The following is a 17166-nucleotide window of genomic DNA, read 5'->3' on the forward strand; positions in this document are numbered from 1 at the left end:
CCTATGCAACAAGTGAAAAATTATTTTAGAATGTTAAATTAAAAAATGCAACCCATCAAAATGATGTTTCTATAAATTCTTGGCTCTTCTAATAACCTTAAAAATGTTTCATTTGCTTTCTTTCTGTATGTATGTATACATATATATAGTAGCATATATATATTGCTTTCTATGTATACTATATATATATATAGTAATATATATATTACAAATGCTATAAAAGAACCTTTAAAAATACATGAGCATTTGGGATAAGGAGGTAAGTTATCCTTTAATAAAGTCTATGCTATTTTTAGATAAGATAACCATGCCCTTAAGACTTTTTTTAATGAAATATTCTCAGTAATTGAGAGGTTTACATTTGATTGTGAGATGAATAGACACACAGCAATATTCACAATTTCACAGTATTAGCCCATCTTGAAACACTTTCTTTAGAATCATATTTCTTCATTGATACCTTAAAAATTTGGGTTTTCAAAGAAAGTTCTAGAAACATGAGATAAATCTAGACCAAAAACTTGCCTCTGTCATATTATTATTGAAGCTATTTCTTTGACTAAAATGAATCCCAATTTAAGCTTTTAAATAACCTTTCCTGGTGAAATTATAAGTGAAGCTATTACCTTCTGATGTTTTACGGAGCACCTCACGTTTCCTCATAGCTCCTTTATTTCACTCCTCAAAATCTACTTTATGGCACAGTATTAAGTGTGGTTTTCTCTTTCCCCAGGAATGTTTAACTTACCACCAGGACCTTGCTTCCGAGGAAGTGTGACCTACAGCGCTGCCCAGGCATATATGGGGCACTTACCTTTCAGCCCAGGGCAGTAGGCGTCTTCATATTGGTTAGAATTTTCCTTGAAAGAGATGACTTTGCAGTCATTGGCCTGGCAGAGTGCTAGAAGTCCCGCCCAGTCATTAGCTCTGAGGAAACTTTAAGTACCACATCAACTAGTAACTACTAGTAAATCATTAATCCTTTCAGACAGGATATAAAATGAAGTTTCTTTAATTCATAAGGAGAATTAGATTGCTCAACAGCAATCTTTCAAGAAAATATTGCTTTAGTCTTTTGGGGCTGGGTAAATTGAGCCGCACGGTCTTATTAATGGGGAGTTCTAGAGACTGCCAGTTGTTCAGACAGATGCTAAAATATAGTCCTCCAGCAATAACCTCAGTATTGAAGAACTAGAAAATGGCATCAGAAGTTATTTTATCTTTAATTATTTATTAAATCTTGCCTTGACTCTACTCTGCCTGGGAAATGAGCAGTTAAGAGAAGAATCAATGATTTATAGAGAAGATTTCTACCTGGTGAGAAAACAGTTTCAGGCAGGAATCAAGCCGAAGCACATTCCCCAGTGGCACTACTAAATGACCCCTTTGTCTCCAACTGGAAAGACATTTTTATCAAACTTAGTTTTTGAGTTTTGCTGACAAGGTTTTGCTCAAATCTGTGAGTCGGTGATTATTAAGCCAGCACAAACAATCCCTCCTGCAGGTTCTGTCATTGGTTTTCAATCAGGATGATTGAACGAGTCCTCCTCCTGTCTAACAAGAAACTGCCCAAGTGATTTCCAGTTGCACTGGTAGCTTGGTTGTGGTGCAATATAGAAGTTGCGAGTAGACTCTGGAGCTAGATTCCTTGATTTATATTCTGGCCCTGCTGTTTCCTGTGTGAACTTGGGCAAGTTACTCAGTCTCTTTGTTGCCTTCGTTTTCTCACCTGCAAATGTAGTTGTGGATGATCGTGGTACTGACCTTCCAGAATTTTGTGAGGATTACATGAGTTAATTTGTTTTAGCATTTAGAACAGCACCAGCATACACACAGTCCTTACTTTTGCTATTGTAGCAGTATTCACAATTGCCTTGTGACTTATACTTAGTTACATCTGAGGTTCTGAGATCAGTCACTAGAATTTGGATAGGTATTCTGCCCATTAAAACCGGAAAAGGTTAACTGATGAGCCGATATAGGATTATAGAAAAGGGTATGGAGACACTTAAGTGGAAACCCTTGAGTCCTCCTAGGCAGTACATGGCATGTTACTTATGTTGATGTCATGAGGTTATACCCAAGACACAGAGAATTACAGAGGTGTCTTTATCACTCAATTTTCTCTTAAAGGCTACCAATACAAGGCACTTATCTATTCACCCAAGCACTCTAATTTCTACATAGAAAGCCTTTAGACACAGACATTAGACACATTTCAGGTTGGAAGTGAAGCTGGCTATTTCAATTGGGTCTGTGGCCAATTAGCATGAAGTTGGAAGTCAAAATAAGGTCTAGTCATTGAACCAGGACAGGAGCTTGAAGTGACATTGCCCAAACCCTACTGCTTTTACTCTGCCAAAGGCTGTGAATGCTTCCAGTACCAGTTCTTTGCTGCCTGCCTGTCTGACTACAGTATAGTGTGAATTAGTTTTAGTCTTGGTCTTACATCAACTAGATGTTTTCATTCTAAGGCTTTTATCTCTAACAGTGAAATGAAAGTCTTTGCTCTTTATTAAGGGAATTTAGAACTTCTAGAGCAGAGGGGAGATGGTTTGGGGGATATGGACAAAATTACACCATCCATAAAGTTGACCTTGAAGGGTGAACCTCATTCAGGCCTTTCAGAGAGGGGAGCAAGGTAATGGGAGCAGTGCACCTCTGTCTTTTCTCCTGCTCTCCTGGACAAGGCTCTTGGGAAGGAAAGGCGGGGGTGGGTGGGTGGGTGATGAGAGTATGATATTGGAATCCTGTGGAGGACCATCTGAGAAGAGCAATTATCTCCATTTTAGCTAAACCTCATCCTATTTCCATGTGTTGATATGTACAAAGCTGGCTTTTCCTTGTTCTTTCAGTTGGCTTTAAGCAATGCAAATCAGTTCAGCCGAGGTGCTGATGTGTAGTCTTTGGAGCAAAGATGACAGGGCAGTGTTCCGCCCCCACTTGTAGCTCCCAAATAAAACATGTGTGAGCTGAGGCAGGATGGGGTGCTGTGCTCCATGCTGTTGGCTGGGATTGAGCTTCAAGAGGCTATGACTTCCCACATCATAAAAGATTATACATCAGAGCTGAAGCACCTACCCCAAAACATTAGATATTACCTCAGTTGTGTCATGCAGATTACTTTTTCTGCATATCCTTCTCTCTGCATATGGCAGAGGTGATTTCAGGCCTCCTACCTAGCCCAGCTCACAGCACTGATGTACTTCCCACCATTCTCACAGTCACTCAGCCTCAAGCCACTCCTTTCTTCACAAATTAAGAAAACCTGGGTTTGGCTTTGGGTTGAGGCCTTTGTTCTGGATAGCCGTCACCATAGCTGGACTTAGGACCCCTTGACTCCCCATAAGTACAAATATGCCTTAGTGTCTTTATTCTCACCATGGGTGCATTGGGAGTGGTAGACTGGAATTAACTCACTACAATTCCAATAATTTTTCCATGGGATTACAAATATGAACTTCCTGGGCCATGACAAGGACTGGGAAGGGCTCTCTGTAGAGTCTAACACTGAAAGATGAGCATTTCATAAAATGTCCATGTTATATCCATTCTATAGCCAGCCTTTTGAACTTGGATAGTTATTACACTTTTCCTAGCTCTGAATATACAGGTGATGTCCCTGCTCTGCTGCCCGTAAAGCAAATGTAAGGCATACATTAAGCCATGAATAAAAGCTATAGTTGTTTAGATCTGGTCTTGGGACATGGATGAAGCCATGAATGAAGACACTTTTGGTTACCAGACTTTCTCTGTGAATAATAGAGTAGTGGAGTTGTTATCTGAAAATGCTCAGACTTCATAAATATCTGTCTTTCAGCTTTTTGAGACTTACTTTTAAAAAAAATAAAGACCTGATTCTGCTATATTCTAGTTATCAAAGTGGAGAATCTTGGTGGGTGTTTTACCTGGGAGATAAACAAAACACATGGTACTTGGAGAGCACCTTAAAAGCCAGGGTTACCACAAAGATGTCTAGTGCCCTGACATATACAGTCATGAGCAATTCAGCTCAGTTCAGCTCAGTGATGTCCCCTTAGGCCAATTATTGGCTAGTTACAGGGTGTTCCAGGCCTGCTTTCTTGTACAGCAGGAGGAGAGAGACCCCTTGAGGTGAAAGTTTTGCCCAGAAAAGTCACAACCAACACAGATGTGTTCTAAATCTACTAAGAGATGGAGAGTGTGAGGGAATCTTATGGCTATGGCCAGTTTTGGAATTACGTAGTCCGGAGGGGCCACCATGTTGGTAAGATGTGGCAGTGTGGAGGACAGTATCAGGGAGTACAGAGCATGTCAGGCCATCCAGGTTCAATTCTAAACACAAGCATCCTGAGCTTGGTGACCTTGGGGAGTTACTTAATCTTTTGGACTCAGTTCCTCATGCGTGAAGCTGAGATAAAATGGAAATCATAGCCCCAAATTCAAAAGAATTATAAGGGTATCATAGAAATGGAAAGCACCTAATTTAATGCTTTCAGTAAGTATTAGTCTTACTTCTTCTTGGCATGTTTGGCTGTTCTGCAGTCCAATGTACCATAAGTATTTTTGTGTTTATTTATTCCTTTCTACATCCCCCTTCATCCAGTGATCATAGAGAATCAGAACTGTGTAGCTGGAAAGACCTTTGAGATAATATAATTCTATCTTTCTGCTTTTTAAATTATGAGAATGAAGACTGAGGAGATTGAATAACTTATACAAAGACATTACTTCTTAGAGTTGGGGAAATTCTTTTGCTATATCTTGAAGAAGATACTATATAATGACAGCACAATATGTATTAATGCTATTTTAGGGTTTCCAGCATGCTGACACATTCATTGTATCTCATTGTTCTTCCCAACATTCTTGCAAGATAGGTAGGCTGCGTGTCCTGGCCTTGTTTTGGAAATGTGGAAAGTATATTGTCTCTAGATAACTTTCTAGACCATAAAGCTAGTTCTTGCATGGGACCAAAATCAGATTCAAATCTCTTGAATTTAAGCAACTAGTCTGAAAAACTTCTCATCACACTTTAAGTCTTTATTCTTGGATCTCTGTAGCATTTTTAAGGCACTGAAGTTCACAGAGATTAGATAACCTGCCCAAGATTGCATAGCTAACTAATGGTGTCAGAGCTGAGACTGGATTTTGTGTTCTGGGAAAGTTCTTTTTCCACTGTGTTGTGGCAGAAATCCCCCCTCTCCATGCTGTTTATGTAAGCCATGGTGAAGGGTATTAGTCTAAGGCAGGTCTAGTTTGGATCTCAAGAATTCTTGGATCCAAGTATTTTATTACAAGAGACTCTACCAGAAAAAGCAGAAGGGTCAGGGCTTTGTGTATATTGAGAATCTTGGTTTTTTTGAGACAGGATCTCACTATGCAGTTCAGGCTGGTCTTTTTCTTTTTTCAGTATGTTTGAGATAAGGTCTCGCTATGCAGTTCAGGCTGGCCTTGAGCTCACTTTGTAGCCCAGGTTGGCCTCGAACTCACAATGATCCTCCTGCCTCACCCTCCCCAGTGTTGGGATTATAGGTGTGCACCACCACGCCCAGCCCCAGGCTGGTCTTGAACTCACTTTGTAGCCCAGGCTGGCCTCAAACTTGCAATGATCCTCCTGCCTCAGCCTCCTGAGCGCTGGGATTACAGGCATGTCCACCACTCCTGGCTCAATATTGAGAATCTTTAGATTATGTGGATTTGGGGATTTGTTTTATCTTGTTTTTTGTCCTGAGAAGCTTTTGGACCTATGGCTGTTCTTTAAAAACTCATATTGGCCTCCATGGCTCAGGGATTGAGCACTGGTCTCATAAAAAGTAATGTTCTGTTTGTTCTTTGGACTGAGGGTCCCTCATGTTTAAGACCTAATCTGATAAAGGAAGAGCCGTCAGGAGTCTGGACTGTGGAGAGAGTGCCTGAGCTGTGCTGGGAGGGGAAGCAGGATGCTGCCTGCACAGTCATTAACATCAAAAAAGGAGTAGCAACTCAGAGCAGGAAAGAATAGAATGGTTTCCATGGCTGGAGCCAAGTTTATGCTGCTGTTTCATTGGAAACTCCACATAGGGAGAAAGGGGTGAAGAATCCCAACAACAGGTCATCATTTACACAAGACAGTGGATAAGTCAATCACAGACGTTTATTGAATTGGGTGAATGAAATGAGTCCCTTTCCAGCATACCCAAAGTAATCACAAAAATAACCCCTACATGTCCCACGGGCATCACCATAACAAGCGTAAAGCTGGAACTCTCACGCAAGTGCGTATTCAAAGGTCCCTTTGTCAAACTCTTCAACTTCATCTTCCCATGTAGAGGAAGGCATGCTACTATATGGGTCTAGCAGAATTTTGAAGCATCTGATAATAAGAAGTCCCAAAAAGATACATAAAATCCCAACGAAAGCAAAGCCAGTTTTTTGCTCCAGAGTCAGTGAGAAAGCGGAGACTTCGTTGACGCTCATCTTAGCTGAGGAATTGCCACAGTAGGTACTACTCATCATTCACGGGTACATGCTTGTGGCTCTTCAGAATTCCTGCTGGCATCAGCGCTTGACCTAGGTGCAAAATCGGACTCAGTTTAGTGTTACCCTGGTATGGTATTGGGCAGGAAGTTGTTTCATAAAACTCTGGTATCGTTTCCAATTCTCTTGGCTTCACTCACAGAAGGTGATGGAAAACATCATCAGGTATGGATCAGAACCCAACCACACTGGAGGTGCTCCTTTCCTGTGGCAGCTACAGAATTACCTTGGTGGGCATATAAAGCTGCCTACATGATCTAAATATAAAATCAAATGTGAAAGTGAATATTCAGCCAATTAACCCTAAAAGTCTTTGCGTCATTGCTAGGTTATTGCTGATACTTCTTTGAACCTGCTTCTAATTTTCACTTCCTTTTTGCACGTGTAGCTAATACTGTGAATATGCATAGAGTACATGCTGTTTGAAGTCCTTACCATAAGGACCATCTCCAGTGCCATCTTACCTGATATAAATGGATTCTTTTAGACAGGTGTAATGCCTTCTCTCTTCTCACTGCTTCAGCTTTTATACTTATGTACTTGCATTTTTCCCCTATGGCTGACACACTAAATGTGACTTTGTTAAAGAAAGACATCGTGTCTTTTAAAGATGAAAGATTTATGTGATCGGAAGAGGAACGAGAGTCTTGTGGTTTTAAAAATTATGCCAATACCCAGCGATGCCCAACGCAGTGCCTTGTGAGAGGCAGCAGCAATAGTTGTGGGCCCTCAGTACCTCCCTGCTACCTCCATTAGTTCTCAGATTCCCGTAAATAACAGAAAATCCCAGGCAAACAGCATGGTTTAGCTGCAAGTTCAGCTTCAAGGTCCCCAGATCCTCTCCTACCGGATTTCCAACACAACCCCTTCTATATTGAGATTCTAAAAATACAGTTAAAATGTTCAGAAAGTATGTGCCAGACTGAAGCAAAACAGTTTTCTTCCATCTGATGTATCAAGAAGTTAAATTAATTTATCATTGTAAAAATAAAACTAGCTAATTAGATCAAATGATCACTAATATATGACCCATAATATACAGGAATTCTTCTTGAAAGGACCGCCATCAATAGCTTGCCATCCTGTAACTGAGAGTGATAGCCTTAGTGTTTTTCTTCTTGTTAGTATTTCTTCTGATCATTTTCCAAAATTATGTTTATTTTAAATAACTAGCCTTTGAGATTATTTTGGACCAAGTGTTCAGAGAAGAATAGAGACAGTAAAAGGTAGAAAGCAAGGGGTAAAGAAAGTAACTACAAGTCTTACAGCTTTTAGAAATATTTGGTAACTAATGTAATCAATACCAATCCATATTGTATTTTATAATGGTTTGGGTTACAAAAGAGCTACATTTGTACTTATATTTGGTAGAGATAGTCAGTACATTCTAGGATATGCTAGTTGGAGATTTTGTTGTTCTTTAATAAAATCGTTTTAAACTGCTTTGTTAAATTTCTTTCCATCAAATCAAATCATCTTTATGCCCTAATAAATAAGGGTACAGTGAATTTAAGTTTTTAGTGTCTCGTAAGTGGCTCAGAGTGATCTTTCTGAAGATTGAGTTCCTGTATTATTTATCCTGTAAAAGGCATAGGAGAGTGGACTAGCTAATGACTCTGAAAATTGACCAAGAGCTTTTTTCTGGCTAAGTTTCTACTTTTCTTGTTTTTGTCAATTAAAGTTCATTTGTTGAGATACCTCTGTACCCTGGTCTATTTGTTTAATGGGTGGAAAAGCTAAAAAGCAGAATGTTTCAACTGGGAGATGTTAGACCAAGCTTGGGTCATGTAGCTGATTGATTTGGGCAAGTCACTTGTTTTAATTGCTTTTTTATTTTTACTAGAGCAAAACATTGCTAGGCTTTGAAAACATCTGATTTTTCACAGATATATGGGTGACAGGAGGAAATACACTTGGCTCATGGTAGATATTGTGGTATGCCCAGTGGGTTTCCTCTAGGAAGGTCTTGCTGCCTGGTAACTGGGAATGCTGTAGCTGTCAGCTTATTTCAGGGACAGCTGCAGTTGCAGACAACTGCCTCACCCAAGGTCATGACCCTTCCCAGGGAAGGTCATATTCCACCAAGGTGATTGCATGCGGATGTGGCAGTCTGGACTCAAAAGAAGGCAACACTTCAGCTCTAAAGGTCCACATGGGGTCAGCTGAGCTGTGACTGGGTTCACACCACAGCTCAACTTCTGCCGACACCTGCTTGATTCTCCACCCTCGTGCAGATGTTGGGCCAAGGTCATTCTTTAATAACCAGGGGACACACTAAACTCTGTCTCAGAGCCTGGTTTTGGGGGGCCTACAGCTTACAACAACTGGCATCACAAAAGTTAACACACCTGGAAAATTTTAATAAGCTGTTCATTTCTGGTGAGTTCATTTTGCCAACAGATAGAAATAGTTTACACTGATTATAGCTAGAATATTAGCTAAATTTACCTAGATTTTTAAAAAATCATAATATAGATACATATATGGTCATAGCTTGCCCCTGGAGGAATTAAATCAGTTGTTTCTTGGCCAATAGTTAAACCATAATATTCTGTTACAGTAAGTAACACCAACCAACCCACACCACCAACCAACCAACAACCAACCAACCAACAAAGAGAAGTGTTGTCTAGATGTAGCAGAGAATACCCACCCCATATGTCTCTTAGAAAACAAGTTATCTTCCTAGTTAGGGTTAGGGTTAGAGTTAAGGTTAGGGCTATATCAGCTAATGGTTTGTGCTTAGAGTCTTAGGCAATATGTGAAATAGCAGAAAAAATAACTATTTCTAAAGTAGTTACCCTATTTCCTGGCATATTATGGGTGTCTAATAAATATCTGAGTTGAATTAAACTAAATATGTGGGAGAATATAGTTTTTGATGAGTGAAGTAATTTTTTAAAAATCCAGTTTTTAAGTATACAGAAAATATGAAAATATATTTAGTTAAAATTAAATGAATAAGAAAACTTGTATTTGATTTCAAAAGGTGCTGTTGAAGATTGCTACAAAAATTCAATTTCTCTTTTAGTGTTTTGTGTTTGTGCTTTTTACTATTAAATTGGTCACTGTAGTGTTCCCAGAAAAATTCATATGATTTTTAGTGTTTTAAGTAGAGAAAGTGGATCTTTCTTAACATCTTTGTGAGGTTTCTAAGAAATGGTATAGTTATCATATTATTTTGACATTAATCTACACCTGGAAGTTCAGAGTAAATTATGTATTCATTTGCAGTGACTGTTACATTAATATTTCTGATGTAATTATCCTTTCCTCCTCTGTCCCTGTTCTCTATTTTACATGAATGTTATGTTACCCAAGAAGGTTATTATAAGATACTTCGAAGGCTTTTGGCATCAGTTAGGGGAATGGAAAAATGAAAAGATATATAAAATCACTTAGTTGATTAGTAAAATAATTACTTTTTAAGTTCCTTTAAGGAATAGACAGATGACCATTATATAACATTCAATAATTTATAACTACTCTATATCTCTATTATTGGTATAAATATAGAAAAAATGCAGTGTAAACATGGAAAATGCTGAAAAGTGACAAAAAACTTTAGTGAGGTTGTCAGATGGATTTAAGGTAACAAATATTTCTCAAACATATTCATTAAACAAATATATAGAGAGTATCTGTTTTGTGTGGTATTATCCTCGGTGCTACATAATTGTGACTGATAACAATGTATCTGTAATACTGGGTGCTACATCCCAGTAGAAGAGCTACACACAATTATTTTAAAATGTCTAACTCTATTCTATGTGTATACATATTTGTATACATATATTATACCAGGCAATCAAAATTATACAACCTGTGAAAGAAAAGTAAGTGAAGAAGAAAGAGAATTATAGTAGACTAAAGGTACTCTTTTCATTTATGAGATTAGCAAAAGCTTCCCTAGGGAGAAGATATTTGGCCAGGAGCTTGAAAAATGTCAAAGATAAATCCATGAAAATATCTGGGGGAGAAACGAAGTTTGAGGAAACTGCCACTGCAAAAGCATTTAAGCAGAAGTAGGAATTTTATGTATGATATGTTCAAATCAAGAAACTGAATTAAAAGATTAAACCCTTTATTTGTATAAGATGGTTCAATGATATCAAAGGACAAAGAAAAAACTATTTAATCTATTTTTGTTTTTTTAAGCAATATAGGATCATCTTTAAAAATAATGGAAAAATCAAACAATATTATTAGTGATAAGAATGTAGAAGAATAATGTTTAGACATATGAAATGAGTTAAAATTCCTAGAATCCGAAAATTTATTACTTGCACCTTTCAGAAATCACTGACCAGGAGACTGCTGTCAGGGGTAAGGGCATAGACAGACAAATGTTTCCATTTTCAGGAATAGTGGGGAATTGTGAAAAATATATATTGACGATGTACAATTAATCTCTATTTAATAGCTAATTTGTCAACATTTAAGAAGTCATTAGAAGTTGACATGAGTGTACTGTAATAAGTAATGCCACACTAGATGTCCATTGCTATAGCAAAATAACTGAAAGAATCAAATTTAAGGGAAGAAAAATTTATTTTGGCTTACAATTTCAAAAGTTTCATTTGGTGGTTGCTTGGTCCTGCTGCCTGGGGCCTGTGTGAGGCGGTACGTCATGGTAAGGACATGTGGCATAGCAGGACTTTTCATCTCATACAGGCCATGCAACAAAGAGAGAGGGAGAGGAAGGGGCTGTGGTCCTCTTTCCGATGAGCGCCTACAAGACCCCATGTCCACAAAAGTTCCACCACCTCTCAGTAGTGCCAGGGACTGTGACCACGCCTTCAATGCATTTGGCCTTTGGTGGACATTCCAGATCCAAACTGTAGCAAATGGGAGATTCCCTTTCAGTTTTGAAAATTTACTACTAAAAATGAATCAGGGAAATAGCACGGAATAGTTTAATGTTTTTGGCAATGCATTTAACAGCTTCCCATGATATGCTTGTCAGGAAGATGTGAACTATGCCTGGATAATTGTATTTTTATGCAGATTCATAGTTCACCAAACTACTCTACCTTCCATGTCATAACCATGGAGATAGTCCTGCAGGGTCCTAAAGATCTAACTTTATCTATGTGCTCTGCAGGATTTTCAAACTGACTAAGCTGAAGTGACTATGTGATGACTATTAAACATGGCACAAAGTTATATGGCGGCTAACAGAATCAACATTCAAAACAACTCTGATAACTAGATTTCTCTACTGAAACTAGAACATAAAATTTAATATAAATATATTTCCAAAAGTCCTATGTCTAAGTGAGAGAGAGAGAGAGAAAGAGAGGGTGATATACCAACCTCTAATATGAGAGACATGACTTGGCAGTTTACCTGAAATAAATCTGCAGGTTATAATTAATGAATAATTGCTGTACATCAAAGATGTGAGTTGTGCTTTGAAAAGCGAAAGCTGCCCTAAATTGAATGGAATGTAAGTGACAAAGACTAGTAATGCCAGCATTATGTCTCAGTTAGATACAAAGTAATATATATTCACAATACTTTCACCAAAAAACATTTATTGCATTGCTACTATGTTCTTTTAGACACGACCCCGTTTCTTCAAAAAGATTCCAACTAGTAAGAGGGAAGAACTATGCTCAAAAGGAATAAAACAATGTAGGGTTTTATGAAGGAAATAAAAGAGAAAGAGGAAATGAACTTGTATTCAATATCCCCCGTGTATCAAATAGTGCTTTACTTATATTATTTTGTCATCACAGCAACCATATGGAGTTGGTATTATTATCTCTAACATCTTGATGAAAAATCTTCAAAGAGGATAAGCAAATTTAAAGGCAATAGATATTTCACCCATTTGGGGATCAGGAAATTTTCTCTTGCAAAAGATTGTATTTGAACTGAATCTTTTTTTTTTTTTTTTGAGACAGGGTGTTGCTATGTAATTCAGGCTGGCCTTGAACTCACTAGATAGCCCAGGCTGGCCTTGAACTCGTGGCAATCCTCCTGCCTCAGTCTCCTGAGTGCTGGGATTACAGGAATGCACCACCACATCTGCCTGAACTGAATCTTGAAAGAGAAGGATTTAGATTTGGGCGTGGGGAAGAAAAGAGCATGACAGTAAATGCAAATCTGAAAAGGGCTGGATTTATTTAGAAAACAGTGAACAAAATTTGGTCCAAGCAGAGGGGGGTACGGGAAACACAGTGTTAGAAAGACAGTTTGGAGCCAAATTGTGAAATATTTTGACTGTTGGCTAAGAGCTTGAAATTTACTTGCCTAAAGAGTGTTTGATAACACAACTAAAGTAGACACAAATTTGAGGGAGAGAGCATTATGGAAAAGAGATTATTCCCTAGAGAAGAAATGAGGCCTGCGCTAGTCAAATTATGGAAAAGGGTATGGGCTTGAAATGTATTTACAAAGATAGAAGCTATTGGATTTCATAACTGATGGAGTATAGTGGGCCATGGAAATTGAGGCACTGATGATTACTCTTAAGCTTGGACAAGTGGGAAAATAATATTTTCATTAACCACAAGAAATTAAGCACAAAATATAGATTTAGAAAGTAAACGCAGAGGTTAGTTCTGAAATGAGTGAATTTGAGATGCTTATATCTGGCACACGCTAGATCATGGTGCCCAGCCTGAAATTTCTAGTGAGGAAACTATTTCAGGGGTATGGTGGTCAGATAAAATTTGTGTGAAAGGATCCACCTAGGATGGAGAGAGCCCTGTGCATAAAAGTATTTGCAGATCAAAATGTAAGAGAAATAAAGAACTATTGAGCTTGCTTAGAAAAGGAAATATCAAAGAAGCCAGTAGGTACATACAAATATTTGAAGTGTTGTTTTGCCCTAAGCCAGGCAGATGTGTATTAGATTGATCTAGACGGCAGTTTTGTTGTGATTCCATTAAGGTCCTGTTGGCTGTTACTAGACAGGATTGGAGTTGGAAGAGACGATCAATACACCTCAGAAAAAGTCCATCCTCCGAAGAGAAAATAGGTGGAGTTATATCAAAAGTGCCCAGGGTCCAGAATAAAGCTGGAGTAGGGCGTTCACCTGGAACGAAGAAGGGTAGGGTTCCAGGAGGAGGCCTTGATTTGCTGCCAAATTCTGCGGTGGTGCTGAAAACTGAGCACTAAACAACAGGCCTTGGGTTTGGCACTAGGCATTATTTCATCAGTGGCATGTCAAGGAAGGACAATAAGTTAAAGGGGATTTAGGTACGATGGGTAATGAGGGAATGGTGCCAAGCAATAAAGGAAATTTTATAAAACATGTTTTTCTTGCACACAGGTGCAGATTGTCAACTTAGGAGAATTATTATTTTAATAATTAGGTCATGACTGTGTATTCCGTTTTCCAAAGAAAAGCCAAGTAAGTTTACCTGGAGTTCAAAAAGGTATGAACTTTCCATTTTTAAGAAAAATTGTAGGTTGAGAAAGAACAGGTTTTTATTAATATCTGAAAAGGAAAAACAGACTTTATATTTATCTTAACTTTCTACTTTCTACTAAAGATGAAAATAAAATAAAGGTCACAAAGAGCAATTGAAAACATAATATTCAGAGGTTAGAAAAGGCCTGGCCATTGCTGCAGGCTGTTTCTACACAAGCAAATAAAATTAGAAGTTAAGAAGTTGCCCAGCTACCTACGTATTCAGCAGTCTTGGTACTCTAACACATATCTGTAGCAGTCAGAATGCTGATATTCCAGGCTCTAATTTTTCAAATAATTGTTCAAATTTTCTATTTTGCTTCATTTTTGAAATCAACAACTTCTCTCACTCCAGCACCAAGTCTAAACTTTTTGAAAATGTATTTTTAAGCGTGCTGAGCTTGGTGGTTTTTGACAAACAGCATGATATACTATAAAAACATGAATGCAATATAATTTAAAATAAATAGAAGAGCTCAACTGTAATGTTGATTTCTTCATAATTACGAAAGTATCCAAAATTCTCAATAACTAAGGAGGAAAGATAGATTTTCAGCATTGCTGGAAGGGATGGGAAACAAAAAATCATTTGGTTCTGCACAGGAGACATTGCAATGGCTGCCTCAGGAGGAAAACATCATCTTAGGATCCTGTTTCCTGGGAACGAGAAGGTAGGACAAATATGAGGAAAACATTAGATTGTAAAGTAAAAGTCTATACAGTAAAAATATGAGAAACGAGAAAAATAAATAATTTTTTTTCAAAAAGAGAGTAAAAGGTGCAACTGAGTAGTGATAAAAATTAAAATATGCTATGCCACAAAATGGATAAAACTATCAGCATTCTGTAACCTAAATGTTTAACTGTATTTTTCTAATACTACTGCATACAAGAAAACACTGCTTTGAGCCGTAGTCATTAAATTAACCTTCAGGCCCTTCAGAAACCAGCAACTAGGTTGAAACTACATCATTTCTTTCACGGCAAATGTGAAGCACTGAAATTTGTAGATCTTGATGAGTCATAGGATTAAACCGAGGATATACCTGTAGATATCAAAAGGCCCAAATTTCACAAAGTTGCTTTGTAGTTAGCAACCAATAAATGATCAGTCATATAAATAGTAAAGCAAAGTAGTATTTTTATACCCGATATGTAGTCTTTCATATACATAAATATAGGTGGTATTTATTTCTTCTGTGAAATAAGTTCCCTGATTAAGAAATATAAAATTGCACTTTTCAGAAACATAGTTACTTAATTTGCAGGTAACAATGCATAACTGCAGAAGCCAATGCTAAAAATGTATGTACTCAGCTTTTTGAAAAGAACCTTGTATATTTTGATTTTACTCAACAGGTTTTTTTTCCCTTTTATTTATCTAATAATGGTATTCCATACAATAAATCTGGAATAGTTATTAGAGTGGAATGTGATGTTTTGGGTAAAAATTATTTTAATGTTGCTCATTAGATATAAGAATCTCTGATACTAATGACATGACATTCGTCACTTCATGAGACAACGTGTACAAGAACACCCAGGCTTAGAAATGAGCCCTCCCACCTATACACATACACACCCCGCACCGCATAGAAGAGTTATTAAATTCTATTAAAGGTAAAGAGGGAAAAGAAGCATTTTTGAGGCCACAACTGCACAGAGCTCGTCAATCATAAGGAATGGAATGTATTGACATCAAAGAAAAATCTTACATTACAAACCCAGATGTCTTCATCATGGTGAAATGCATAAATTTGAGAGTTGCCCACAGATCCAAACCTTGGGATCTTCCAGAATCCACCCTAAAACCTTTCAAATTTCAACCTTAAGAGAATTTGTCTTATAAGAGCGTCTTTGGATAGCTCCTCCGACACTGATTCTTTCCAAAGCACTGGTCGGGAAAAATTTAAAAAGCGTTTCAGTCAGAAGCCTAGATCCTCGTTAGGATTCTACCCAGTTTGTCTCCAGTTCTCTTTCCACATATTAAATCGAGGAAGCATGGAAACTTCCTATCAAGTGTTACGGGAGAAGCATCAGCAATCTGCACACAGAACACTTTTTTGTTTTTGTTTTTTGACAACAGCATCAGCAGCTACGGAAGCATCAGGGCCCTTTCTTCTTTAGAATTTGACCTGCATCCCTCCCACCCTCCCTCCCTCCCGACCCCACCACTCCCTGCTTCGGAAACAGTGGAGCCAGAGCAAGCCCCTCCCCGGCCCTGCACCCGAGCCTGCGAGCGCGGGCGGATGCGGGAGGGAAGGGGCGGGGGAAAGTAAGTTGCAGGCGGCGTTGTCTCACCTTCCATGCCTGTTGTCATGGAGATGGGCTGCAGCCGGTAGACTGGAGGGTGGCCGGTGTGTCTGTGCTCGCGATCGCTTCGGCAACCGCGCACGAGGCGCGCTCTGGGCACCTGCGTGGGGACACAGGACCGCGGGGTCACGCTTCCCCGGCCTGCTTGTGTCAGTGCCTGTGTCTGCCGGTGCAGACAGAGGACCTGACCCCCCTCCCAAGTGTGTGCGCGCGCGCCTGTGGATTTGGGGGAGAACGACTGTGTAAACACGCGCGCGCGTGCGGACGTGTCTGGCCCAGTGTGTGTGTGAGACCGAGAGGAGGGGAGGGCTGGCCACGCCAGCAACAGGCTCCGCTCCTCAGTGCTGCTGAAAAGGGAGAGAGGAGGAAAGAGCCAGGCGCGTCCTGAAGGCTGGCGGCCAGGGCACAGGACCACTGCCTCTTGCCGGGGCAACTAGGGGTTAATGCATTTCTTGCAAAATTCCAGGCCCGCCACGGTCCAGCTGTGCCGGGGACATTTTGCTGTGCGTGGAGGCAGCCTCGCCGAGCAGGAGGAGCTAAATGTAACCCCGTTTATTCTCTTGGGGTAAAGCAAAAGCGAGGCTAACCTGTGCCGGTTTAACCTCGGACTAGATGCGTCACTGGGAATTCTTTTCCCCATGCTTTCTCGTGGGCGCCTCCCCTCCTCGAGCTGGCGCCTGGCGCTGTCCATGGTGCTGAAACGTTGGGTAGTAAGGACTCTCTCCTCAACACCAGCCAGAACACAAGATAAGCAAAGGACGCTCCAATAAAACCTTCAGGTAGCTGCGAGACACTTTTCCTCAACAGTGCTGAATAGGTAGCTTGCAAATAAATCACGTTCAGAACAAACCAAAACAAAACAACTGAAACTTCCTTCCTCCCCTCTACCCACTGGGGCTCTGCTTGCTTCTCCAAACCTAGTGTTGTTTCAC

The 17166-nt window shown here is 39.3% G+C and overlaps 2 protein-coding genes across 6 annotated transcripts in view; both read right to left on the reverse strand.

Annotated features, from left to right (window-relative positions):
* The window catches only part of Slc12a1 (solute carrier family 12 (sodium/potassium/chloride transporter), member 1), an 82977-nt gene extending 82169 nt beyond the window's left edge, over positions 1-808 (reverse strand). For 3 of the 4 annotated variants that reach the window (XM_005376700.2, XM_005376699.2, XM_005376702.2), the window contains exon 1: positions 749-808. The gene's annotated coding sequence lies outside the window, so the exon portion shown is untranslated. Of the gene's footprint in view, positions 1-626; positions 719-748 lie in introns of those variants that run through there. The other variant, XM_005376701.2, reaches the window with a different exon arrangement.
* Positions 809-6116: 5308 nt separating this feature from the next.
* Positions 6117-16481, reverse strand: Ctxn2 (cortexin 2). Of its 2 annotated transcripts, none has more exons than XM_005376706.1 (2): positions 16223-16481; positions 6117-6531 (listed from the first exon to the last, which is right to left on the reverse strand). In XM_005376706.1, the coding sequence occupies exon 2, from the start codon at positions 6475-6477 to the stop codon at positions 6229-6231; it is 249 nt and encodes an 82-aa protein (XP_005376763.1). In that variant the 5' UTR covers positions 6478-6531; positions 16223-16481; the 3' UTR covers positions 6117-6228. The 2 variants fall into 2 exon arrangements, with proteins under 2 accessions (XP_005376763.1, XP_005376764.1); XM_005376707.1 differs by lacking the exon at positions 16223-16481 and adding an exon at positions 15637-15883.
* Positions 16482-17166: the final 685 nt, after the last annotated feature.

Source organism: Chinchilla lanigera, unplaced genomic scaffold, assembly GCF_000276665.1.
Source record: "Chinchilla lanigera isolate Chin_1 unplaced genomic scaffold, ChiLan1.0 scaffold00008, whole genome shotgun sequence".
Taxonomy (NCBI): Eukaryota; Metazoa; Chordata; class Mammalia; order Rodentia; family Chinchillidae; genus Chinchilla; species Chinchilla lanigera.